Raw genomic sequence first — 26,749 nt, forward strand, 5'->3', positions numbered from 1 at the left:
GAAAAACCAGAAATTAAGGAAAACATTGAAGGTCCAAGTATTTTAAAATCTGAAGTTCATAATGCAATAAATAAGATGAAGAAAGGAAAGGCAGCAGGTCTTGATGAATTAGTAACAGAACAAATTATCGCCCTTGAGGATTATGGAATTGAAAAACTTACTGATTTAATCAATGACATTTATGGCATTGGAATAATACCAGAAGAGATGAAAAAATCAGAATTTATCACTCTTCCTAAGAAACCTGGAGCAATAGAATGTGAATTACATAGGAGCATAAGTTTAATGAGTCATATCACCAAGATACTTATAAGAATTTTGATGACGAGAGCTAAAAGTAAGATACAAGCTGAAATAGGTAAAGAACAATGTGGTTTTGTGAAAGACAAAGGTACAAGAATCACAATATTCATGTTAAGGATACTATCAGAATGAGCTGTTCAAGTGCAAGAAGATTTGTTTGTTTTACCAACTACACAAAAGCATTTGATAAAGTGAAGCACAATAAGTTATTTGAAATGTTACAGGAAACTCTAGATCTAGATTCGAAAGACCTCCGGCTAATCAGAAATCTGTATTGGGAACAAACTGCTGCTGTAAGAATAGATGGAGAAGTGAGTCAGTTCACAAAAATCAAGGGAGGCATTAGACAAGGGTGTGTTTTCTCCCCTGATTTATTTAATGTGTACAGTGAAAAAATATTACAAAAAAAAGGAGATCTTGGGAATCAAAGTTGACGGTGAAAACATCAATAATTTCAGATATGCGGATGACACTGTGTTAATTGCAAGTACGGAGGAAGAACTACAAAATTTAATTGATAAAGTTGTTGAAGAAAGTGCAAAAATGGGTCTATCTATCAATTACAAAAAGACAGAATGTATGGTGATATCCAAAAAGAAGGAGAATCCTATCTGCAGGCTGAGAATAAACGGGGAAGACATAAAACAAGTACAGAACTTTTGCTACTTAGGAATCTGGGTGATATCAGATGGCAGGTGCGACATGGACATCAACAGAAGAATAGGGATGGCGAAAGACACCTTTACAAGAATGAAGAGTATACTGACCAATACTAAAGGAGGCATAACAACCCGCCTCAGAGTACTGAAATGTTACGTTTATCCAGTTATGTTATATGGATCAGAATCTTGGACAATATCTAGTAACATGAGGAAACGAATTGAAGCAGCAGAGATGTGGTTTTTGAGGAAGATGCAAAGAATATCATGGACGAAACAGATATCTAATGAGGATGTCATGAACAGAGCCAGTACAAAAAAAGAAATAATGTATGAGATCATGAAAAGGCAATGTAACTTCACCGGACATATGATTAGGAAAGAGGAGTTAGAATGCATGGTAATTATGGGAAAGATTGAAGAGAAGAAAGCAAGAGGAAGACAAAGACAAATGATGATGGAGACAGCAGCCAGAGAACTGGAAATGAATACCAATGAATTGATCCACTTGACCCGAAACAGGAGTGTGTGGGGCATGGCAGTCAAAGCTCAAATTGGGTACAGCACCTGATGAAGATGATGAATTTGTGCCCATTGATTCATCTGTTACCAATCTGACATTACCCATATACCAATTCCTATATATGTGGAAATGTCTTAGTAAAGTAATTGTAGCTCAATGAAGAATAGAAGTTCAAAAGAATAACCCAAAGAAGAATTTTGTTCTAGTCAATTACAGATCTTCTCCATCTTTACAAATGCATGGCTTGTGTAGAGTCCTTACAAGAAACAAGTGACTGGGAGATTGGCGGTTTGGATTTGCCAGTTACTGCAGGGCCACAGGCAATTTCTGCTGCCTAGGAACTCAGTTCACAGCTTCTTTCCGACTTGTGAACTACTTGGCTTGCGAACAGTTCGCAGGGATGGAACCCTACTGTAATCTGGGAACCTCCTGTAATGCTAAGCAAGTGAGTGAATATGGATAAATTTGAGTTGATGTAGCTTATTCTCAGACACAGCTAGATTCTGTCCAATATACATAAAGTGGAATGGACATGCTCCTTTTCTGAGGATTGACTACAATGTAATCGTTTTGATCAGGTGCCAGTTTTAAACTCTGGCAACTATATATTGTACAAATTAGGAGACTTGGCAGTTCAAAGCCCTGATTATGGTTCAATCAGTATTTCTTGCTAGTTGTAGCAAGTTCAATCAGTATTTCTTGCTAGTTCTAGCAAATTTTAACATTGCATAACACTGGTTTAATGCATATTCTTTTCCAGAAAACTCCAAACTCCCGACCTCCTCACCTGAAAAGGAAAGTACACCTTTGAACAGAAAGAAGCGACACCCTGATCCAAATGAGAATGATGCCATTGCCAGTATTATCATCTACTGGTCACTAGGAGAGCTTTTACCTGAACAGTACGATCCTGACAAAAGAAGTCTAAGGTAAATATGAATTGGTACATTTGCACAACACTCAATGCACAAAAGTAGAAATAGAAATTATTTGTTAATTAAACTTCTGTGCACTGATGAAGTGACTATTTGTGTCCTAGGGTTCCTAAGCGACCTGTCATTAACAGCCCCATCGTTAGCATTGCTGTACATGACAATGATGAATTACTGCAGCATCAGCTGGCGAAGCCAATTAGGGTACAGTACAAGCTTTTCCAAACTGAGGAGAGAACCAAGCCAATTTGTGTCTTCTGGAACCACTCCATCCCGTAAGACCCCTTATTATTTCTAGTGCTGAATGTCTTGGGGAAACAGTTGCATACTGTCTAAAAAAATATGCAATAGAGCATTAATGGGTGATTTAGTCATTCAATAAAGGGTATGATATATAGCAACAAACTATTGGTCAGCCTTGCCTCGTGTAAGGGTGATGGATGCTTCTTATCACTGCATACAGATTGATTTTCCTTCAGATCTTATGTCACAGTAACCCTTGAGTTTCCAAACTCTATTTTTGTCTGACAGTCGAGGGCAACACATTAATGTAGTGGTTAGCATGACACTATTACAGCTCAAGGCATTGAGATTTCAATTCCACCACCATCTGTAAGGAGTTTGTATGTTCTCCCTGTGACCGCTTGGGTTTCCTCTGGGTGCTCTGGTTTCCTCTCAAAGTCCAAAGTGGTTAGTAAGTTAATTGGTCATTGTAAATTTTCCTGTGGTTAGGCTCGTGTTAAATAGATGGGTTGCTGGGCAGTGTGGCTTTCTGGGCTGGAACGTCCTGTTATCTTAAATTTAAAGAAAAACAACAACGGTTTTCAGTCTAGTAAAATAAATCTTAGCTGCCTTGGTTTGGTTTTACTAAAGCATAATCTCTCAGAAGTCAAAATCAAAAATGGGATTTTCTATTGTAAGCCCCTAGAATGATGAATTCTTCTACAGACCTAGTGACCTAGTAACTGAAGCGACAAGAAGGAAAGGGGCCATCCTGTCTAATGCCATTGGCTATTAGCTGATTATATCTAATTATTTTTTGTGGAAAAGTGCCAGGCTTTCACCAACCTGAGTCTATGAGTTACTGGAGTGGATTGTGTACTTAAAGCACGAGTTCAAATCCTTCCCAAACATTTGGAAATTTAAATTAAAGTTGTTAAAAAATCAGGAATTAGAAAGTCAGTATCATCAAGTTCTCATATTGTTATAAAAGCACACTTAATTCAACAACAGTAGCAAATCTACTGTCCATGTCTCGCCTGCTCCAAATATAACTCCAGACCCATTAATCTGCTTCTCTTCGATCTGCCTCATTAGTTCAGGAATATTTAGTAATGCTCATCTTATGAATTAATACATTTTTAAGAAGAAATCTTTAACTATTGGCTCTTCTCCTAAAGCCAGCATGTTCTGTTGGTTCTGACAACTCTTTGGTACCCTACAGAAGGCACAAATGTGAATATATGAAGCTGAAATGGCTCAGTGTATATGGAGAACCCTAACAATGACTGCCTTGCTCTGTCACAAATTATGGCATGTTGGACTTATTGTGTGTGCTGCTGAGCTCAAATAACTTGGCACAAATAAAGGACTGAGTCAAAGGATGTCCAGATTTGCTTAGGTGAAGTATTCCTTGTATTGTGATGTGAACAAAGTCACTGGAGAGAGACACTGAAGCTAGTGGATATAAAAGTGCTTATTCAACAAAAATGAGCCACAGGTATCATATTGAGACTCCCCTGGAAGAAGAGGTCTGCTTGACCCAATATTATATGACATTCTTTATATGCTAAAGATCAGAGGTAACTACAGGACAATTCTATAGTTACAATGTATCTACAATGCTTCCTTTGAGTTGCATATACTTTTTAAACACCTCCTTCTTCACATCCACACTCCAGACACCCAACATCAATGTTAATCTCCACTAACTCTGGGCTGCATTCATGCATATGCAGGCATCTGAGGTCTAATTGTTGTGAGCTGCATATTAAATTCAATCTGCAATCCATATTTAAATCTGAAGATTGGTTGCTGGTGCAATTAATATTTCTATATACCCTTAACTCCAGGATATGCCCTAAAACCTTATTTCTATTACTGGTGTGGAGTTAGTGCTGCAAATTCACTGCACCAGTAACAAATTTGATCCTAAACTTTGGATTTGGATTGTCTGTGGAATTTGTACATCCCTCCCCCCCCCCCCCGCCCCCCTTGATTCCTTTCACACGGCAAAAGATGTGCCGGTAAGTTAATGGATTCCTGCAAATTATCTGTGGTTGTAGGTAGATCAAAGTAAATTTATTATCGAAGTAAGTATATGTTACCATATGCTACTTTGAGGTTTATTTTCTTGCAGGCATTTACAGGGAAAAAAGAAATACAACTTAGAATTTTATGAAAAATTATGTATAAGCAAAGACTGACAAACAATCAATGTGCAAAAGAAGACAAAAGAAAAATAAAGCTGAGATCATGAGTTGTACCAAGTCCTTAAAAGTGAACCTGTAGATTATAGAATCAGTTCAGAGTAGTGGTGAATAAAGGTAAGAGGCAAAGTAGATATCAGGTGGGAACTGATGTCAAAATGAGAGAGAATGGGTCATAGGAAGGTAAAAGAAGGGATGGACTGATGAAATTACTCTGCTGCAAGGTGGTGTGAATTCAACTGGCCAAACGAATTCCTCTGAGTGATTTATGATATTTTAATATTTCCTAGTGTGAATGTACATGTTGTGTTATTTATTAATGTGCAAAATACTGCATTAGAAAAATAAATGGAGGGTTTCAAAGTTCAAAGTAAATTTATTATCAAAGTACGTATACATCACCATATACAATTCTGAAATCCACTTTCTTGTGCGGAATCACAGTAAATACAAGAAACACAGTAGAGTCAATCAAAGACTGTGTCCCACAGGGTGGACAACAGCCAATGAGCACAAACAAACCAACGAACTGTGTAAATACAAAAATAAAGAGGAAAAATATAATAATATCAATAATAAAAGTAAACAATAAATATTGAGAACATGAAATGACAAGCCCTTGAAAGCGGGTTCAGTTCAATGGGAACAGTTCAGTGAAGGGGACAGAAGTTGAGTGACGTTATCCTCTCCGGTTCTTGAGCCCAATGGTTGAGGGGAATAACTGTTCCTGAACCTGGTGGCATGGGTCCTGTGACTCCTATACCTTTCTCCTGATGGCATCAGCACGAAGAGAGCATGGCCTGTATGGTGGGAGTCCTTGATGGTAGATGCTGCTTTCCTGTGATAGTGCTACAAGTAGATGAGCTCAATGGTGAGGAGGGTTTGAACCGTGATGGACAGGACTATGTCCACTACTATTTGTAGCTTCCATACCAGGCTGTGATACAACCAGTCAATATAGTCTCCCACGCATCTATTCCAGAAGTTTGACAAAGTTTAGATAACGCACCCAATCTTTGCAAATTTAAAGAAAGTAGAGGCGATACCATGCTTCCTTTGTAAAGGCACTTATGTGCTGGACCCAGGCAAGTTCCATCATGTGAAGATAATTTTATTCTTTCTTCCAATATCCTTCTAATTTTGTGTTAAAATGCAGCACCTCGGAAGTTAATAGCCTGCTGAATTTCTGCTGTGCTGTATCTCAGAAATCAGGTGCTGAGTGGAAGGAAGGTCAAAGTCAGAGATTTTTTTTGCTTCGATAGGCTTTCAGTATTTTAAGGTAGAGGAGCAGAATTTGGACATTTAGTCCATTGAGTCTGCTCCATATTCCATCATGGCTGATTTATTATCCCTCTCAAATGCATTATCCTGGCAGCTCCCCCTATGCTTTGATGCCCTTACTAATCAGAAACCTATAAACCTGTGCCTAAATATACTCAATGACATTGTTGCCATGGCCTTCTGTGGCAATCAGGTGACTTGTGGCGAGGACTGCATACCATCGCAGACTTCAAAGCCAAACGTTGTGGTGCCGCCAACATCGCGGCCGCTCTCCCAGATGAGCTCAATCGCTTTTATGCTCAGTTCGATGTCGCTAACTCTGAGCCTCCGAGGAAAGCCACCACTACAGCCTGCAACCTGGTCATTTCTGAGGCTGAGTTACTCAGATGTTTCCAACAAGTGGACAGTCGCAAGGCTGCAGGACCAGATGGCATCCCAGGGCGAGTACTCAGGATGTGCGCAGCACAACTGGCGGGTGTGTTTACTGACATTTTTAATCTCTCCCTCTCCCAGTGTAGAGTGCCCTCCTGCTTCAAATTATCCCCCATTGTCCCTGTACCAAAAAAGACCAAGGTAAAATACCTGAACAACTGGTGTCCTATCACTCTCACCTCAATAATAAACAAATGCTTTGAGAGACTGGTCAATGATTACATCTGTCAGCTTGCTACCACCCAAACTGAACCCCCTACAATTTGCCTACTGACACAACTGTTCGACAGGTGACACAATAGCCACTGCTCTAATACCGTGTTTACACATCTGGAGAAGAAGGATCCTTATCTGAGAATGCTGTTCTTGGACTACAGTTCAGCATTCAACACCATAGTTCCATCCAGGCTCGACAAGAAGCTCAGAGACCTCGACCTTGACCCTGCCTTATGCAGCTGGATCCTGGACTTCCTGTCAGATCACCAGCAGGTTGTAAGAGTGGGCTCCCTTACCTCCAACCCTCTGACTCTCAATACAGGAGCCCCTCAGGGCTGTGTACTGAGTCCCCTCCCTTACTCCCCATATACCCATGACTGTATCGCTACCCACAGCTCCAATCTGCTAATTAAATTTGCTGATGACACTATATTGATTGGCTTTTTCTCAAAAAATAACAAGGTGTCCTACAGGGAAGAAGTCATCTCTCTGACACAGTGGTGTCAAGAAAACAACTTCTCCCTCAATGTTGCAAAAACAAAGGAGCTGGTTGTGGATTACAGGAGGAATGGAGATGGGCTAACCCCTATCGACATCAATGGATCTGGGGTTGAGAGGGTAAACAGCTTTAAATTCTTCAGCATCCATATCACCGAGGACCTCGTGGTCTGTACGACCAGCTGTGTGGTGAGAAAGGCGTAACAATGCCTCTCCTCACCTCAGACAGTTGATGAAGTTTGGTATGGGCCCCCAAATACTAAGAACTTTCTCCAGGAGCACATTTGCGAGCATCCTGACTGGCTGCATCATTGCCTGGTATGGGAACTGTACCTCCCTTAATCGCAGGACTCTGCAGAGAGTGGTGCGGACAGCCCAGCGCATCTGTAGTTGTGAACTTCCCATGATTCAGGACATTTAGAAGGACAGGTGTGTAAAAAGGGCCCGTAGGATCATTGGACACCCAAGTCGTCCCAACCACAATCTATTCCAGCTGCTACCACCCAGGAAGCGGTACTGCAGCATAAAAGCCAGGACCAACCGGCTTCGGGACAGCTTCTTACACCAGGAGAAGAACTGATGAACTCACTCTGATTTGAGTGTACTCAATATTACACTGACTGTTCTATTTATTATAAATTATTATAAATTACTATGACTGCGCATTGCGCATTTAGATAGAGACGTAACATATAGATTTTTACTCCTCATGTATGTGAAGGATATAAGAAATAAAGTAAATTCAATTCAATGTATTCCACAGATTCACCACCCTCTATCTAAAGAAAATCCTCCTCAACTCTGTTCTAAGGAGCTGTCCTTGTATTCTGAGGCTGTGCCCTGTGGGTCCTAGACTCTCCCAATATTGGAAACGTTCTCTCCGCATCCGTTCTATCTAATCTTTTCAATTAGGCTTATTGTTACTAGATGCAATTTATCTTTGTCATTTTCTGGTCTGTCTTCCATGCAGTGTTGGTGGAACAGGAGGCTGGTCATCCAAAGGGTGTGAATTAGTCTTCAGGAACGAGAGCCACATCAGTTGCCAGTGTAGTCACATGACCAGCTTTGCCATTCTCATGGACATTTCCAGACGCGAGGTAAATCACACCACGCTCTCTGACTGTGGGGCAGGCCTTTTATGTATAAGTATGTCTTAATAACAAGGTAGTCTGAAGTATGTGGCTTATTTGGATTGTGATGAGATCCATTATATTATTCTTGACATAGCATTCTGGTTCTCATAAGAAGATTGAATGCATATTTGCATAACATTAACATTTAAATTAAAGTTGATTGAGCTCTTCTGGTATGTTTTGTTTATGTCGCTTTGTGATTTAAAGTGGGAGCTCTGGAATGGTAGTATTTTGTTTTCCTGAGAAACTCCAGTGAAGCCCTGAAGCACAAGGCAAACCCGAACCTAAAATAGGTAAATCGAGACAGGATTAAATAGGAAGCAATTAAGCTGCATTAGACTAGAGTTTTAAAAACCTGAACTATTATTAAGTAGAAGGAAAGGTCAGGGAAAGAATGAATCTATATTTTATACAGAGCCTTTCATAACCTCACACCTGATGAAACACTTTGAAGTACGGTCATGGTTGTATTAAAGGTAAATACAGCTGCCAGATTTCCAGTTCCCACAAACAGCGACATTAAACTGACTGGCAAACTTGTTTCAGTGATATAGGCCACCAAGGGAACTTCTTTACTCCAAATTGTACTAAAGATCACTTGAGTTTCATGCTGAAGTTGAAGATTTCTTGAGAAGCAGCATCCTCTTAAAAAATGCTACAGCCTTCAGTGGCAATAAGATCATAAGACATGGGAGCAGAATTAGACCATTTGGCCCATCGAATCTGCTCCACCATTTGATCATGTCTGATTTTATATTCCTTCTCAAGCCCATTCTACTGCCTTCTCCCCAATACTTTTTGATGCCCTTACTAATCAAGAACCTATCAATCTCTGCTTTAAATATACCAAATAAGCTCCCTCCACAGCCATCTGTGGCAATGAATTCCACAGATTGACCACCCCCTGGCTAAAGAAGTTTCTCCTCATCTCCTTTTTAAAGGGATAGTCAAGACCATAAGACATAGGAGCAGAATTACACTGATCAGTCTATTGAATCTGCTCTGCCATTTGATCATGGCTGACTTATTTTCCCTCTCAACTACATTCACCCACCTTCTCCTCTAACCTTTAACGCCCTTACTAATCAATGCCACACAAAGGGGTTGTCAGCATGATTTGGAAGTTTACAGAGCTAAATAACTATTGGATTGCTCCACTGTGGGAGTTTTCTTGTCAGATAATTTATTTTTTCACTTGTTTTTCTTTTTGTTTCTAAATCAGAAGGTTGCCGGTTTAAGTCCCACCCCAGAGACATGAGTACCAGAATCTAAGTGTATACCTGTACTGTATAGAGCTATTTAGGACAGGGGCAATAAAGGGAATGAGCAGAATATGTTGGTCTTCCTAGTGACATCTAAATCCTGTGAATAAATAAGAAAAGTGCATTCTGAGAGAGTGTGGAGGGAGTCATATGACTGTGGGTTTTTAGATGACGTTTTAAGCTAAGGTACTGACTGATAAGCATAAAGTATCCCAAAATGCATCTTTGGAAAGGAACAGGATATCCTGGCCAATATTTATTTCTCAATCAACATTACCAAGAAGCAACCTACTTGGTCACTATTACCATGTGTGCAAAACTTGGTTGTTGCTTTTCCTGCATCATATTACAAATATGATAATCCAACAAAAGTATTCCATGGAAGAATTCCTTTGTCAGAAGGTCTGGTGAAGATCAATTCTTGCAACAGTTTTGCTCTAATTTATGCTAGCAGTGTATTGCTTGAGTCATCACGTGTACTGGTGCAATGCATAATAATAAATTATAAATTTAAATTTCAATAAATAAATTTTATTGTCATATTTATAAGTACATCTATGCACATCCTTACAGACACATGGCATCATATAAGCAGCATTCACAGAAAGACAAATTATTCACTTTTTTTTCAAGAAAACAAAATTGGATCAAAATAAAACAAATTCCATTTTAGTGCAAAATGACCAAAATGATCATAGCATTGCTAAACCCCTTTAAGCAATGCTAAAACCTAATCTAAAAGTGATTGGGTTTGTACTGGTTTGTTCAAGAACCGCATGGTTGAAGGTAAGTAGCTGATGTTGAAACTGGCAGGGGGTGACAGCAGGCTTCTGTACCTCCTGCCTGATGGCTTCTGCAAAAGATAGCATGGTCCAAATAGTAGGAACCTTTGGTGATAGGTGTTGCTGTCCTGAGGCATCACCGCCTGCAGATCCCAGCAATGTTGGGGAGGGACGTGTCTGAGATGTACTGGGCAGAGGCCACTACTGACTGCAGCTTCTTACATTCTACATGTGCGCTGACCTATACTATCCCTCCTAGGGCAGGGTTTACAGAATATCTATCTAAAGGGAGCTATGTACGATATACACGTGGTTATATAACTATTGTTTCTGCATTAAATTCCTGTTTTCCACTCAGAATGGTGAAATTCTGCCTCTGAAGCTGGTCACCTACTCCACTGTGGGTGTCACACTCGGTGCCCTGCTGTTGTCCTTTCTGATACTCCTGCTACTGAGGTCCCTTCGCTCAAACCAGCACAGCATTAGCAAGAACATGGTTGTGGCACTCTTCTTCTCTGAGCTCATCTTTCTCTTTGGCATCAACCAAGCAGATAATCCGGTAAGTGTTATCCAATGATGAACAGTTTGGTGTCTGTGGTGGGACTGTGAACAACATTGGAGTCCTTACATCAGTAAATGGCTTTGTGTGCAGTCAGTAGAGTATGTTAATGTGCCTTCAAATCTTGCACTTCATTGCACTATACAACATACAGTGCCTAGGCCAGTAGATAAATTAATTTTATCGTAACAGGGTCCTCAAAGCATAATGAGTTCAAACCTAATTGTCACATGACAAAAGAGACAACAGATTCTCGAATCCAGATCAAAAAAACCCTGGGAAAAACTCAGCGGGTCAAGCTGCGTCTGTGGAGGCAAAAGGTGTTTGACATGAATCTTCCTTACACAAACGTTGCGTGACTGACTTGAGTTCTTCCATCATTCCTTTTTTCCTCATCATGATTCAATTTCTCTGAAAATTTTCTTCATTCGATAGATATTGTTTTATTGTGCCTTCCAAATTCCTCAGGCTGCAATGGCATGAATTCCAAAAGCCAAGTACAAGGCACTGCTACTGCCATACATAGAGGCTGCCAGCGGAAAACGAATTTTCATTCAACCATAGTGATGTTTTTTCAGATGTGATCTAATGGTGATACGCCTTACATATGAGAAATGATAACATCAGGCTGCAGATGAATTGTGAACTTTTTTTCCCAATTTGTTCTGCATGTGTGAATAACATCGTTTTCCATCCCTGCTACTGCTAGAGAATGAAGTTCCCTCTATGTTTTACGGCGAGCGATTAAATTCCCATTATTGAACTGTAGATTTAAGTGCAATATAAGACTATGTCTGGGTAAAATACTATGTTAATTAAGGAAAGGAGTTGCGGATTCATGTTTAGTATAAAGAAAGACACCAGTATCTGTGAACACAAGAGACATCCTGAGCAACACACACAAAATACTCGAGAAACTCTGCAAGTCGGGTCGTATCTATAGAGAGAAATAAACAGTCAATGTTTTGGGCCAGGACCTTTCATCAGGACTGGAAAGGAAGGGGCCAGAAGCCAGAATAAGAAGTGGGAGGAGTGCAGGCAGGCAGGAGAGACCTGGTGAGTGGAGAGGGGAGTAAGTAGGTAGAAGAAGTATAGGCTGAAGAAGGATTCTAATAGGACATGACAATGGAATAGGGAAAGGGTGAGAGAGAGAGAGTGTGAGTAAGTAGACTGAGGAACGGGGGGAGAGAGGGTACAGAAATTGCCGGAAGTTAAAGAAATCTAGACCCATGCCATCAGGTTAGAGGCTACCTGGACGGAATATGAGGTGTTGCTCCTCTAAACTGTGTTGGCCCTCATTGTGGCAGAAGAGGAGGCCATGGACTGACATGTCAGAATGGGAATGGGAAGTCAATTTGAAATAAGTGCACACAGGGAAATCCAGCCTTCTGCAGCAGAAAGAGTGGAAATGTGTTGATCTGTATTTGTGCTTTAAACCTAAGCAATGTGGCCCTCTGGTGGTATGATTTACAAACAACAGGAATAATTATTTACAGAAATGGATACCATTTTCAATTCAAATAAAATGTTCTCTAATGTGTACAATGTGAAGATATTTTTCAGTCAATTTTCCTATACATGAGGGGAACATATTAAACTAGATTAATTGCTTTAAATATTACCATATTCAAAGAAAGATAAGAAAATGTCATATGGTCCATCCATTCAACAGAAAACTGGGATACGTGAATAGCAAAGCTCTATGAAATGTAACTTAGAATACTCGAGCTAATACAATTGACAACACATTCAATTCTTAACCTCAGAGCCTTGAGTGTAGTTTTGTTGATCTAGACTTCATACCTCACACCTTTACACAGAATATGGAACTTGCTATCATCTGGAGCAGCTGAGGCCATTAGCACAAATGGATTGAAAGAAATGCTTTTTGAGAGAGGTATGAACAAATGGTTGTGCTGGTTAGATCTGAAGAACTAGTAAGGAAGGAGTCTTGTTTGGAGCCCGCTTCTATGCTGTAAATTCTAAATGACTCCCAGAGCACTCATATGCACTTAAATACAACAGGTGACATGCAACTGATGTACTCCTCTTCTCCTTTGTCTTGCACAGTTTGTCTGCACTGTGATTGCTATTCTGCTCCATTTCTTCTATATGTGCACCTTTGCCTGGATGTTCTTGGAGGGGCTGCACATTTACCGCATGATGAATGAAGTTCGTGATATCAACTATGGCCCTATGAGATTCTACTATATGATTGGTTGGGGTGTTCCTGCCTTCATCACAGGTATTTGCACTTTATGGTATTTTTGGACTAGATAACCAATTTTCTGCCTTCAGTGAAATAAGCCATACTCCCAACAAAGCACCTACTTTCCAAATTCAATTTATACTGAAAATGAATGTGAAATCCTGAACAATAACAGTGCTGGCCAAAAAGTCTTGGCCACATATATATAGCTAGGGTGCTTAAGGCTTTAGCACAGTACTGTACTTGTCAAAGTGGAGCGGAGAACAAGTTTGTAAATCTGGTGGGAGCAAAGGATGTTGGGAATGGTGAGGATGAAGCGCCACAGGAGGGGTGTGAGACAGATGGCAGAGAAGGAGTGCCAGGGGGTGAGGGTGCAGTCTCAGCCAGCTTCGAGACACCAGGCAAGGTCATTTGGTTCCAAACAATTGGTTAATTGATCATTACAGAATGTCTTTGGTGCTTCCTTCTCCCTCCCTCTCCCTTCCCCTTTTCTCAACCATGATTCCCCTCTCCTTGCCCCACCCCACTCAGTCCACGATAGAGACCCACATCAGAATCGCATTTATCATCACTCATATACGTCATGAAAATTTGTTTTTTCTTTGTGGCAGCAGTATAGTGCAACACACAAAATTACTACATTACTGTGCAAAATTCTTATGCACCCTAAGACTTTTGCACAGCACTATAAAACTAAAATGTAATCAAATTGATTTTATTATTGTATTTCCACAATCCATTTACCATTTGTTTTCTGATGTTGTGTATTATCTTTCAACTGTTTGATCTGCTATCCCAAAGAAATCTGTAGAAAAAAGCATGCAGTGATCTTTAGACCATTTCCATTTGTACAGGTGTCACAATTTCAGTACATTTGTTTGATTTAGTGCTTCCCCGAGCTACTGGAATAATGAAGCGGTTGCTTTAAATGGACTTTATCTTTTCATTAATGAACTAATTGACATATGTAATAGGACCATAAGACCCTAATAGATAGGAGCAGAACTAGGCCATTAGGCCTTCACGCCTGCTCTGTCATTTCACGATGGCTGATCCATTTTCCCTCTCAGTCCCAGTCTCCTGCCTTTTCCCTGTATCCCTTCATGCCCTTGTTAATCAAGAATTTATCAACCTTTGCCTTAGATATACTTAATGACTTGGCCTCCACAGCCACACCTGGCAATGGATTCCACAGATACACCACTCTCTGACTAAAGAAATTCTTCCTCATCTTCATTCTAAAAGGACACCCCTCTATTCTGAGACTGTGTCCTCTGATCTTCTACTCCCATACCATATAAAGCACTGTCTCCACATCCACTCTATTGAGGGCTTTCAACGTTTTCAGGTTTCAATGAGGTCACCCGTCCTTCTTCTGGATTCCAGTGGTACGGGCCTAGAGCCATCAGACGCTCCTCATATGACAAGCCTTTCAATCCCAGAAACATTTTCATGAACCTCCTTTGAATTCTCTCCAAGGCCAGCACATCCTTTCTTAGATGAAAGGCCCAAAATTGCCCATTTCCTTGTCCTGCATTACTACCCCTCCAGCATCTTTTTCCAATATCCATTCTTGTCTCTCTTTCACATTTCGTGTATCTGAAGGAACTTTTGGTATCCTCTTTAATATTATTAACCAGCTTACTTTCGTACTCCATCTTTTCCTTCTTAATGCCTTTTTAGTTACCTTCTGTTGGTCTTTAAAAGCTTCCCAATCCTCTAGCTTCCCACTATTTTTTTGCTCTATTCTCTGCCCTCTCTTTTACTTTTATGTTGGCTTTCACTTCTCTTGTTAGCTATGGTTGTGTCATCGTTCCTTTAGAGTACTTCTTCCTCTTTGGGATTAATATATCCTGCACCTTCCAGGTTGATTCAAGAAACTCCAGTCATTGCTGCTCTGCCGTCATCCCTGCCAGTGTTCTTTACCAATCAATTTTGGCCATCTCCACGCTCATCCCTCTGTAAATCCCTTGACTTGACTGTATTAACAATACATCAGACTTTAGCTTCTCCTTCTCAAATTGCAGGGTGAATTCTATCTTATTATGATCCCTGGGCCTTATGGGTTCCTTTACCTAAAGCACTCTAATCAATTCTGGGGTCATGGCACAACACCCAATCCAGAATAGCTGATCCCCTAGTGGGCTCAACCATGAACTGCTCTGAAAAACCTTCTCATAGTCATTTTAGAAATGCCCCTACTTGGGACCCAGCACCAACAAGATACCCTATTACTTATACTGCATGTGTTCAAATATAACACCTTCAATCCTGTATTCACCGTTTTTGATTTTGTCCAGCTTTTACATAGAACTTATTGTGTTGACTGCAATTTTGCCCTATCTTCAGTCTCTCCTTGCTAGCAGTCTCACTACACACTACCTGTTTGTAAACCAGCTACCTCATCCTCAGCACTATCACTCTGGTTCCCATCCTGCTGCCAAATTAGTTTAAACACAACCCCCACCCCCATCCCCGAACACCTCCAGCAAACCTGCCCTCAAGGATATTGGTTCCCCTTAGGTTCAGGTGTAGCCCATCTCTTTTGTACAGGTTAGACATTCCCCAGAAGAGATCCCAATGATCCATAATTCTGAACCCCTGCCCCCTACACCAGTTCCCCAGGCCTGCATTCTCCTGCCAAATCATCCTATTCTTACCCTCATTGGCACATGGCGCAGGCAGCAATCCAGAGATGACTATCCTTGAGGTCCTGGAGCTTTCTACCTAGCTCCCTGTAATCTCTCTTCAAGACCTGCTCACCTTGTCTCCTAATGTCATTTGTATCAATATGTACCAAGACTTCTGGCTGTACAACCTTGCCCTTGAGAACAGCATGGACCAGATCCAAGACATCCTTCATCCTGGCACCAGGGAGGCAACATGCCATTGGGTGTCTCCATTGTCCTCACAGAACCTCATCTCTGTTCCTCTGATAGGGAATCTCCTATCAACACTGCAGTCCTCTCTGCTCTTCTGAGCCACAACACCAGACTCAGTGCCAGAGACCCAGTCACTGTAGTTTTGCATGCCGCCCGCCGCCCCCCCCCCGCCCCCGGCCCTGCCAGTAGGTCATCTCTCTCAATGGTATCTAAAGTTGGATACGTATTACTGAGGGGAATGGCCGCAGGTGTACCCTGCACTCGTTGTGCACTTCCTCTCCTCCTGTCTCCTGCAGTTACCTGTCTCCTGCAATCTAACTGTGACTACCTCCTGTAGCTCCCATCTGTCACCTCTTCATTCTCCCGTATGAGCCAAAGGTCATCAAGCTGCAGCTCTGCTTCCTCAATAGGTTCTCTCAGGAGCTGCAGCTCAGTGCACCTGGTGTAAATGTGTTATCCGGGAGACTGGAGGTCTCCCAGAATTCCCACATCTCACACGTAGTACAAAACTCTGCCCTGGAGCCATTCTTACTACACTGCTGTGCCCTAACGGATGAGGAATGAAGAATAAAGAACAAAAAGAGAAACTTGCTAGATACTTTACCTCGCCCGATCCTGATCTCATCCAAGCCTGATGAGCCAAAGCCACTCCAAACACTGGTCCACTTACAGCAATGGCTGCTCCACTTGCACTTGTGTTATTTTTATTCACCCTTGCAAATGAATCCTGCTCGGTGATTGGTCACAGTCTAACTCTGAGCAACTACCACAAAGTCCTGCCTTTTTAATCTTGAGCACCGACCTGACTCTTCATGTACTTCTGCTTGACGATTGGTCGCAATACTCTACCTCTTTGTAATAATCAAATAAATTGGCAAGCAAAAATAGCATGCATTTAGCTTGGTCCTGTTCTTTATCCATTTCAATTAATTAAAATGTAGTTTGAACCACCCACACTCCATTAACCATCTTGTGAGAGATGGGGCCCTGTGGTCACTGTGACATGAGAGTGGTTTGTCGTTAAATGTTGGTTCTGCTAAAGGAGATGGAGAGATCACTGTATAGAATTATGTAGATGAAGCTTGTCTTTAGTTGTTAGTTCAAAAGTATGTAAGTTGGATAGATAGATATTTTATTGATCCCAAAGGAAAATTACTTCTCAAAGGAAGTTGTACTGACTTCCATACCTTATTGTTGAAATCAAACCGATGGAGATGAATACAGTTGGCTGCTGATAGTTTAGCATGGATTTAAAATGAGCAGCTGAAAATGAATTTCTCTGCATGATCTGCAAAATCCATGACCGTAGCCAGGATGATTTCAAAAGCATTCAACAATGTTTGTGCTATTCAATGAAGTTTAAGGATGAATCTGCCAAAGTTGCATGTAGTTGTCTGGTCCTTTCCTTGGATTTCATGATAATATTGCATAGCAGAACCCCTCATGATATTCCACAATGTCACCAACCCACTCACGTTCTGAAGTTGTCTCACGAATTTTCCGTGATCGGGTATTTAGAACAGTATAGCACTGAATGAGCCTTCATCCCATGATGTTGTAATGACTTTTGTAAACCTACTCCACGATCAATATACATTTCCCTCCTACACAGCCCATAACACTCCATTTTGTTTTTTTACATCCAAGTGCCTGCTGAAGAGTCTCTTAAATACCATTCTTGTGTCAGCCTCTACCACTACCCTTGGTAGTGCATTCCCAGCATTCAGCACTCCCATTGTGAAAAAAACTACGTTGGGTATCTCCCTTAGACTTTACTTAAAATGATGTCCTCTGGTACTGACAATTGATGTTCTGGGGAAATTTACTGACATTTCATATTGCTGATCTTTGTTACCCAAGAACTATACTGAAGATAGTTGAATTTCGTTGTGGTTGTTGCATCTTTTCCCACAAAAATCACCATTATTAATCAGGTTGGAACTTCCAGCAGGCCTATCATATTCTCAGGTGTTTGATGGGTGAAGTAGCAGGTTCTGGTTCCAAAGCTGGCGTGGCAGGAGAAGAAATTCAGGGAAAAGAGAGCCTGCTTCTATTACTGGAATTTCTTAGGAAAGCACAAGAACATGGTAAAAATGGTGTCCCTCTCACTTTGCTCCTTACTGCCTGTGCCACAGTGGTCTGCACTCTTAAGTTCAACACTAACCTCCTCTAATGCAAACTATCGGTGTCTCGGGTTGATTATTTGGAAGTTTGGTTGATCACCGAGCTTGGCAAAATGTTTGCAGCCATTTCAGCTGCAGTTGAGAAGCCATCATCAGTGTGCACATGAGGGTGTTGTCTCCTCAGAGTGCGGGGTCATATACTCCAGGGTCCGAATGGAAAAGTAACATCCTCTGTTTTCACCTGTTGTGGTCTAAACATTGCTTCTTTTGATTCTGACTCCTCTTGCAGGCTTGGCTGTTGGCCTTGATCCCGAGGGTTACGGTAATCCTGATTTCTGCTGGCTTTCCATCTATGACACCTTGATATGGAGCTTTGCAGGCCCCATATCTGCAGCAGTCTCTGTAAGTCTTAAAATTTGTTCTTGCATCATCAAATCTATTCTACAAGAACCGATCTGATATATGACACTGTCAGACTTTTTGCTATTGAGGGATGGTCACCTTAGTAGATATTGAAACAGATTCTCCATGGGATTTTGAAATAGATTTTGTAGCTGATTTGAAGTTAGTAGCTATTATTATAATGGTCTACCACATATAATGTCAATGCAGAAACAGGAAACAGGCCACTAATCCCATTGTTCTATAAAAATCAAAGCAAATTTATTATTTATATATATGTTACTATATACTACCTTGAGATAATTGTTCTTGGGGGCTTTTACAGGAAAATATAGAAATACAATAGAATTTTTGAAAAAAAAATATATGCATAAATACTGACAAACAACCAATGTGTGTAACAGAACACATTGTGCAAATAAAGTAATTAATACTGAGAACGTGCGTTGTAAAGTTGTTGAAAGTGAGCCTGTAGGTTGTGGAATCAGTTCCAAGTTGTGATGAGTGAAGTTCAGGAGCCTGATGGTTGTAGGGTAATAACCAGTAGTGTGAGACCTAAAGCTCCTGTGTTTCTTGCCGGATGGTAGTAGTGATATAGTCATGATTTGCTGCTAATTCAGACTTGCTGAACCCTCCGACCTTTTAAAACTCCTCACTTCCGCTTATTAGAATTTGACGCATCATAGAGTATTGCATGTAGATAGAATGTATACCTAATTGTTTCCACATTTAAATCCCATCAACTCCCTTTATCACGTAAGTGCAAGCACAGAAAATTTTGTTTTACCAAGTCTCCATGCTTTACAAGGCCAACAAAGCACTATTTACTCCTTGCCCAAGTGCTCTCTAACTGTTCCATTCCTAGTTAGGCTTATTTCCGTTTTAGGTTTCACATTCTGCGACATTTCCATAAGATCATAAGACAAAGGAGCAGAAGTCGGCCATTCGGCCCATCGAGTCTACTCCGCCATTTTATCATGAGCTGATCCATTCTCCCATTTAATCCCACTCCCTGCCTTCTCACCATAACCTTTGATGCCCTGGCTACTCAGATACCTATCAATCTCTGCCTTAAATACACCCAATGACTTGGCCTCCACTGCTGCCCATGGCAACAAATTTCATAGATTCACCACCCTCTAACTAAAAAAATGTCTTCACATTTCTGTTCTGAATGGGCACCCTTCAATCCTTCAGTCATGCCCTCTCGTACTAGACTTCCCCATCATGGGAAACAACTTTGCCACATCCACTCTGTCCATGCCTTTCAACATTCGAAATGTTTCTATGAGGTCCCCCCTCATTCTTCTAAACTCCAAGGAATACAGTCCAAGAGCGGACAAATGTTCCTCATATGGTTACCCTCTCATTCCCGGAATCATTCTAGTGAATCTTCTCTGTACCCTCTCCAATGTCAGCACATCCTTTCTTAAATAAGGAGACCAAAACTACCCACAGTACTCCAAATGAGGTCTCACCAGCGCCTTATAGAGCCTCAACATCACATCCCTGCTCCTATACTCTATTCCTCTAGAAATGAATGCCAACATTGCATTCGCCGCCTTCACTACCAACTCAACCTGGAGGTTAACTTTAAGGGAATCCTGCACGAGGACTCCCAAGTCCTGTTGCATCTCAGAACTTTGAATTCTTTCCCCATTTAAATAATAGTCTGCCCGTTTATTTCTTCTGCCAAAGTGCATAACCATACACTTTCCAACATTGTATTTCATTTGCCACTTCTTTGTCCATTCTTCCAATCTATCCAAGTCTCTCTGCAGACTCTCCGTTTCCTCAGCACTACCGGCCCCTCCACCTATCTTTGTATCGTCAGCAAACTTAGCCACAAAGTCATCTATTCCATAATCCAAATCATTGATGTACAATGTAAAAACAAGTGGCCCCAACACAGACCCTTATGGAACACCACTGGTAACCGGCAGCCAACCAGAATAGGATCCCTTTATGCCCACTCTCTGTTTCCTGCCAATCAGCCAACGCTCTATCCACGTATGTAACTTTCCCGTAATTCCATGGGCTCTTATCTTGTTAGGTAGCCTCATGTGTGGCACCTTTCCTCACTTTCCTTAATTCCTCTCTTACACTGTGGCAGTTTGGTAATGTATGGTTAAGCACCATACAGTGATAAAGTAGTTGCTCCCATATACAAGATCATGTTAAACTAATGAATAGAGCTTTTATTACAACTGAACCTTTGGGGCAGCATGGTAGTGTAGCGGTTAGCGTAACGCTTTACCAGCTCTAAGATCAGGGTTCATTTCCTGCTGTTGTCCATGAGGAGTTTGTCAGTTCTCCCCCGTGACTTCATGGGTTTCCTCTGGGTGGTCGGGTTCCCCCCCACAGTCCAAAGTTGTACCGGTTGGAGTTAGTAAGTTGTGAGCATGTTATGTTGGTGCTGGAAGTGTGGTGACACGAGTCCTTCTCGGACTGTGTTGAATGTTGATGGAAACAATGAACTTCACTACATATTGTGATGTTTCGATGTGCATGCGACAAATAAAGCTAATCTGTATAATACAAACTTATGCAGTGTATGGTAGTCAGCCTTCATTTTGTCTTCACTTAAAACTTGATAATTACATTGTTTTAGATATGTATGTGTAAGAAGTTAGGAAGTGACAAAGAGTAATGCGCTGTAGCTCAAGTGTTGCCTGCTCATTGCACATATTATATTTTCTGTCTTGCAGATGAATGTTTTCCTATATATTCTGTCCGCCAAGGCTTCCTGCAGGCCGAGGCACCAAGGTTTTGAGAAGAAGGGGAATGTGTAGGTATTTTCAGATTAAATCTTTGAGAAAGCTGCAGTTCTATTTAAAACAGTAGTCAAAATAGAAACACATAACACAAAGTGCTGAAAATAAAAGTAATTATTCAAATAAGGAACTGGCACTAAATTTGCGCATGGGAAGGAAGTAACTGGTAATACAATACCAGGATATATTTCTTTATTTCCATCTCCCAAATTGTTTATTCATATGAAATCTCAAAAATCAGCAGTTTGAATTTCAGAAAAAGGAAGAAGCAATCCAGAACAATGTGCAATTATTTAATAATGTTGGACTATTGGGTACCACTTCATTTGGCAGCACTGACCTATTAAACCCTGGAGTTGAAATTTGACATTATTGTGACTCAAATTGGATGGAAGCAGAAGGTTTTCCATTATATTTTAATCAATGCAAATCAAAAATTGAATAGGGACCCATTGAAAACCCAATCCTCAGTTGGCCATTTTGTGCCTCTGCTAAAATTGAGTTTTACATCATCTGGGCCTTGTTTTTCGGAGGGTACTTTAATCAGTAAACAAAGGCCTGAGTCCCCTGACCTGAAATGTCCTGACAAAAGTCACTATGAAGATAAAAACCCAGTCACCACTATCCACCTCTACCTCCTTTACCACTGTATGTGTATAGCGGCATTCAATATTAAAGTGATTATTGTGTTATAATAACATTATAAAGCAAATGTGAGTTTGGACTTTCTAGTCAACAGAGTAGCCGTAACTCGCTTTTGTTGAATGTTTTGATAGATCTGGACTGCGTACAGCATTTGTGGTGCTGCTGCTTGTCAGCTGCACTTGGCTCTTGGCCTTGCTTTCAGTGAACAGTGACACCATTATTTTCCACTACCTCTTTGCTGGGTTTAACTGTCTTCAGGTAAAGTTCTCCATCATTCACCTTTAATGCAGGTCCGTAGTATCAGCTTTGAAGCCCATTTTATGGTTTATTTTCCTTCTGTTTCCTTCACCATGTTGCCTTTTAACTTACTTTGGCTGTTTTGCCATTATGTTTAACAAATCATATACTGTATATTGGCAAGTTAGCGTGACAAGAGTGATTGGGAGTGAAGCTGGATTCAACAAAACTAGGGATTAAGAAATCACTTAGCCAATCTTCATTTCTGAATTGGGTGTCAATTATCATTCCAGTCAGGGCTGACACAGATCTTTTTGTAATTTTGAGTTCCATTTACAATTCACATGGGGCACTACTGAGCCATACAGATTGGCACCTGGGAATTTCCAAACAGGCAAAAAATCCGGAAAACAGGAAAATGTTTTTAAAATATTTTATGCAGTTTTCAAGTGAAGCACTTCTGGTTTTGATTTGATGTGTTTTTTAGGATAATTACTTAAAACATCTGTAAAATTAAGAAGTAAAAACAGAAAATTCTGGAAATACTCTGCTGGTCAAGTAGCATCTGTGAAGAAGGCAAATGTGAAAATAAAAAATATAGTATTAGTGAGGGAAAATAACTTAACAAGGAGTTGCCAAAGGACTAGAAAACTGATAAATCCCAAGAGCTCAATTATCTATGTGTAAGAGATGGGTATATTGATAGATTTTCTGTTTATCACCTTTCAAAATTCAGTTAATTATGGAATGGTTCCTGAAGATTTGGAGGGTAACAAGATTTAAGAAAGAGGGAGACAGGAACAAGCAACTATTGACATGATTAGTAAGATAATGCTGGGATGTACGATAAAGATTGTGATATCAAGGAACTTAAGCAATTATGATATGGTTGGTGAAATGGGACTGATGGGATTACTTCTGGGTGACAGATTGGGACTGTATATATCTTTCTTTGAGGAAACCTTAATGAAGTGATCTGATAGAGGAGATGAAGCTTACTTTTATCCATTATACTGATACGTTGTACTAATAGATTTCTTGCTCGTAGGGTCCATTCATCTTCATCTTCCACTGTATTCTCAACAAGGAAGTGAGGAAAGCCTTCAAGTGTGTCTTCAGTAAAAAGAATTCAGATGAAACTGTGGTCACAACAAAATCAACACTGGCGTCTGTTAGTAGCACTTTCTTTTTGATTTATCCTTTATATTTGTACTTCTACTGTTGGCTGCAATATTACTCCAATACAACTCTGAAATAATAACTTTACTTTCACTTGTAAACAGTATTGTATTCACAGAATTGTTCTCTTGCAGCAGAAGTTTTATTCTGGTAACTCCAGATTCTAGAAGTCTGAAAAATTTATATAATCATTGGTATTTTAAGAGGTTTGCTGGTGACATGACCAGATTTTTATCACTTTTTTTTAAAAAGTATAATACAGGCAACCTCTGTGGTACTGCTGTTCAGGTAACAAAAATTCACCCTTATAGAATTTACAAATCACTGCTCAAGAATGTAAGATGAAGAATAAGCTTCTCTCTCTCAGGATTTATGTAAGGAAATGAATGAATACTATTTTTTAAAATCATGATTCTTAACATGAGCTGATGATGTGGCTTCACGTTGCAGAACAATCACAATGCAGACTGTTTGCGAGGAAGACAGGAGTCACCTGTAGGAAGTATCTAACGTTTTTATTTTCCCTTTTGAGATTTCTTTCCAAATTTACAATTAAGTGATTTCCCTTCCATTGCCACTTAGTATCAAAAAGATAATATATTGGAAAATAATATATAAGAGTTCTTGTATTTCTTCTAAGTAAGACTCTTCTGAGATGCTGGGACACGGGTTCAGTTCCTGGTGTTGCCTGTAAGAAGTTTGTACGTTCTCCCCGTGACCGTGTGGGTTTCCTCCGGGTGCTCCGGTTTCCTCCAAAGATGTGCCGGTCGATAGGTTAATTGCTTATTGTAAATCGGCTAGGATTAAATTCGGGGATTGCTGGGCGGCAAGGCTGGAAAAGCCAATTCCGCACTGTATATAAATCAATCAAAAGTAAACAAACAAACAAACAGGCCATAGTTAAACAGATGTCAACTGGAACTAGGGAGAAATCTCCACTGCGTGTTCTTGCTTAATGTTGTGATTTTTAGAGGCTGGTAATCCCAGCCCCAAGGCTTCGCTGTAGATGTTCCTCAGGTCCCTGCCCTAGATACAACCACCTTTTGATTTTGTCAATAATCTTCTCTTCCTCAACAGATCAGATCTAGCGATGTTCACTGAGGGTTGCATGTGTTAAATTCCAATTCCCATGGCAACTTCTCTGATAGTAAGCAGGCACGCATCAAGATCTGAACAATTTTTAAAGTCAGAATGAAAACTGGGATAATATTTGTGCCACATATGACACTGACAATCCTCAAAGAGAGTGAGTCTCTCTTTGGTATTCACCTACATCACCATTAAGAATAACATTGGAGATGGGGGGCGGGTGATGGTTATCACCCTTGTTCAGAACCTTAATTAGTCACTTAAGTACTGTGGCCAGAAAAGCCAGGCCAGTGGTTGTAGTATTTGAATGAGTCCTGACTCCCTCATACAGTACATTCCATAACCAACATAAGTCAGGAACCTGATGGAATACTTTCCACTTGTCTGGTTAATTGAAGCATCAATAACACTTAAGCTGATGTAAAATTAGTAGTGATTATCATCATGGTGTACAACATGTCCATTCATCTAATCGATCTATGGAAGTCAAAATTAATTTATTATCAAAATACATATATATTACCAAATCCTACCTTGAAATGACTTTCTTGCAGGCATTTTCAGGAAAATAAAGAAATACAATAGAATTTACAAGAAAAATGTAGACCAAAGACTGACAAACAACCCAGGTGCAAAACAAGATGCATTGTATAAAATAAAGGATACTGAGAGCATGAGTTGTAGATCACTTGAAAGTGAGTCTGTAGGTTGTGCAATCAGTTCAGAGTTTTAGTGAGTGAAATTCAGGAGCCTAATCGTTGTAGGGTAATAACTGTTCCTTATGGAACCTAAGGCTCCCGTACCTCCTGCCCAATGATAGTAGCAATGTAGTATTGTTTTGGTAATTGCATGCTCTTGCTTACTCTTCTGACCTTTTAATACCAATAACAGTCAAGAAGCTCAGCAGTATCCATGTCAAAGTAGACCCACAACCCATCTCTCACCTTCAACACTTGCACGTTCCACCACATCTGCAGCTTCTGTCACGTCCTCAACTTTTCAAATCACAAGGACTTCAGTGGCCCACCATTTACTTGCAATGGGAAATCAAGAACAGCCAGTAAATGTATAAAGAGTAAAATGTTATTTTTATTGAAAAGAGTTGATTTGAAATGATTTTTTATTAAATCATATGATCAACTTACTTAATAAATTCTTTGCATTTGATTTCAGTCATTGTGTAATAACACATACATTGACGGTCGTACGTATCGTTCAGCCTTTGGTGATTCATCTGGGTCAGTGAGCAGTGCTTCAAGATCAGGAAAAAGTCACAACAGCTACATTGCATTTGTTCTCAGGTAATATACAGGGGGAGGGGTTGGTGCTGCACTGTAACTATTGGAATTTTGCTATCATGATTTAAAGCACTATGCTGCTTTCATTTTGAAAATGAGTTGCCAATCATCTATATTCCCTGATCCAGGTTCTCGACCCAGACCATCAGCCATCTTTTTGTTACACACTTATTTCATATTTCATGCATATTAAATAAAATATCAATCATATACATCAACAACCTACATTAGTGGCAGGACATTCCACTTAGCCCAAACATCTAAGAAAGTTCTAAATATACCTCCCTAATTTTCCAACTTAGTTTGTTTCATATTCAGATTCAGATTTATTATCAAGGTACGTATATATCCTGAAATTCATTTTCTTGTGGGCATTCACTGTAAATACAAAGCAACACAATGGAATCAATGAAAAACCACAGACAACAAGACTGACAACCAGTGTTCAAAAGACAACAAACTGTGCAACACCAAAGGGAAAAAAAACACAATAATTAATAAATAAATAAATATTGTGAACATGAGATGATGGTTGAGGGGTAAAAACCGTTCCTGTACCCGTTGGAATGGGTCCAGCATAATGCAAGCTGCAAGAAGAAGAAAGCATGTCAGGCAGCATCTATGGAAAAGAGTGAAGTTGACGTTTCAGGCCAAGACTTCATCAAACTCTTCGTCAGGGTCTTGGCCCAAAATGTTGACTATACTCTTTTTCCATAGATGCTACTTGGCCTGCTGAGTTCCTCCAGCATTTTGTGTGTGTTGCTTGGATTTCCAGCATCTGGAGATTTTCTCTTGTTTATACGAAGAGAGTATGTCCTGGATGGTAGGTGTCCTTGATGATGGATGCTGATTTTCTGCAACAGAGCTCCTTGTAGATGTGCTCAGAGATGAGGAGGGTTTTA

The 26,749-nt window shown here is 40.3% G+C and overlaps 1 protein-coding gene across 2 annotated transcripts in view; it reads left to right on the forward strand.

Annotated features, from left to right (window-relative positions):
- celsr2 (cadherin, EGF LAG seven-pass G-type receptor 2) overlaps positions 1-26,749 on the forward strand; it is a 360,447-nt gene that overhangs the window by 311,675 nt on the left and 22,023 nt on the right. For both annotated transcript variants that reach the window (XM_063065489.1, XM_063065491.1), the window contains exons 22-31: positions 2,246-2,414; positions 2,525-2,692; positions 8,244-8,370; positions 10,809-11,009; positions 13,080-13,254; positions 18,513-18,625; positions 21,334-21,413; positions 22,176-22,302; positions 23,330-23,452; positions 25,723-25,850. In XM_063065489.1, the coding sequence (XP_062921559.1) occupies positions 2,246-2,414; positions 2,525-2,692; positions 8,244-8,370; positions 10,809-11,009; positions 13,080-13,254; positions 18,513-18,625; positions 21,334-21,413; positions 22,176-22,302; positions 23,330-23,452; positions 25,723-25,850 (1,411 nt within the window). The remainder of the gene's footprint in view (positions 1-2,245; positions 2,415-2,524; positions 2,693-8,243; positions 8,371-10,808; positions 11,010-13,079; positions 13,255-18,512; positions 18,626-21,333; positions 21,414-22,175; positions 22,303-23,329; positions 23,453-25,722; positions 25,851-26,749) is intronic.

This window comes from Mobula hypostoma, chromosome 13 (assembly GCF_963921235.1).
Source record: "Mobula hypostoma chromosome 13, sMobHyp1.1, whole genome shotgun sequence".
Lineage (NCBI taxonomy): Eukaryota > Metazoa > Chordata > Chondrichthyes > Myliobatiformes > Myliobatidae > Mobula > Mobula hypostoma.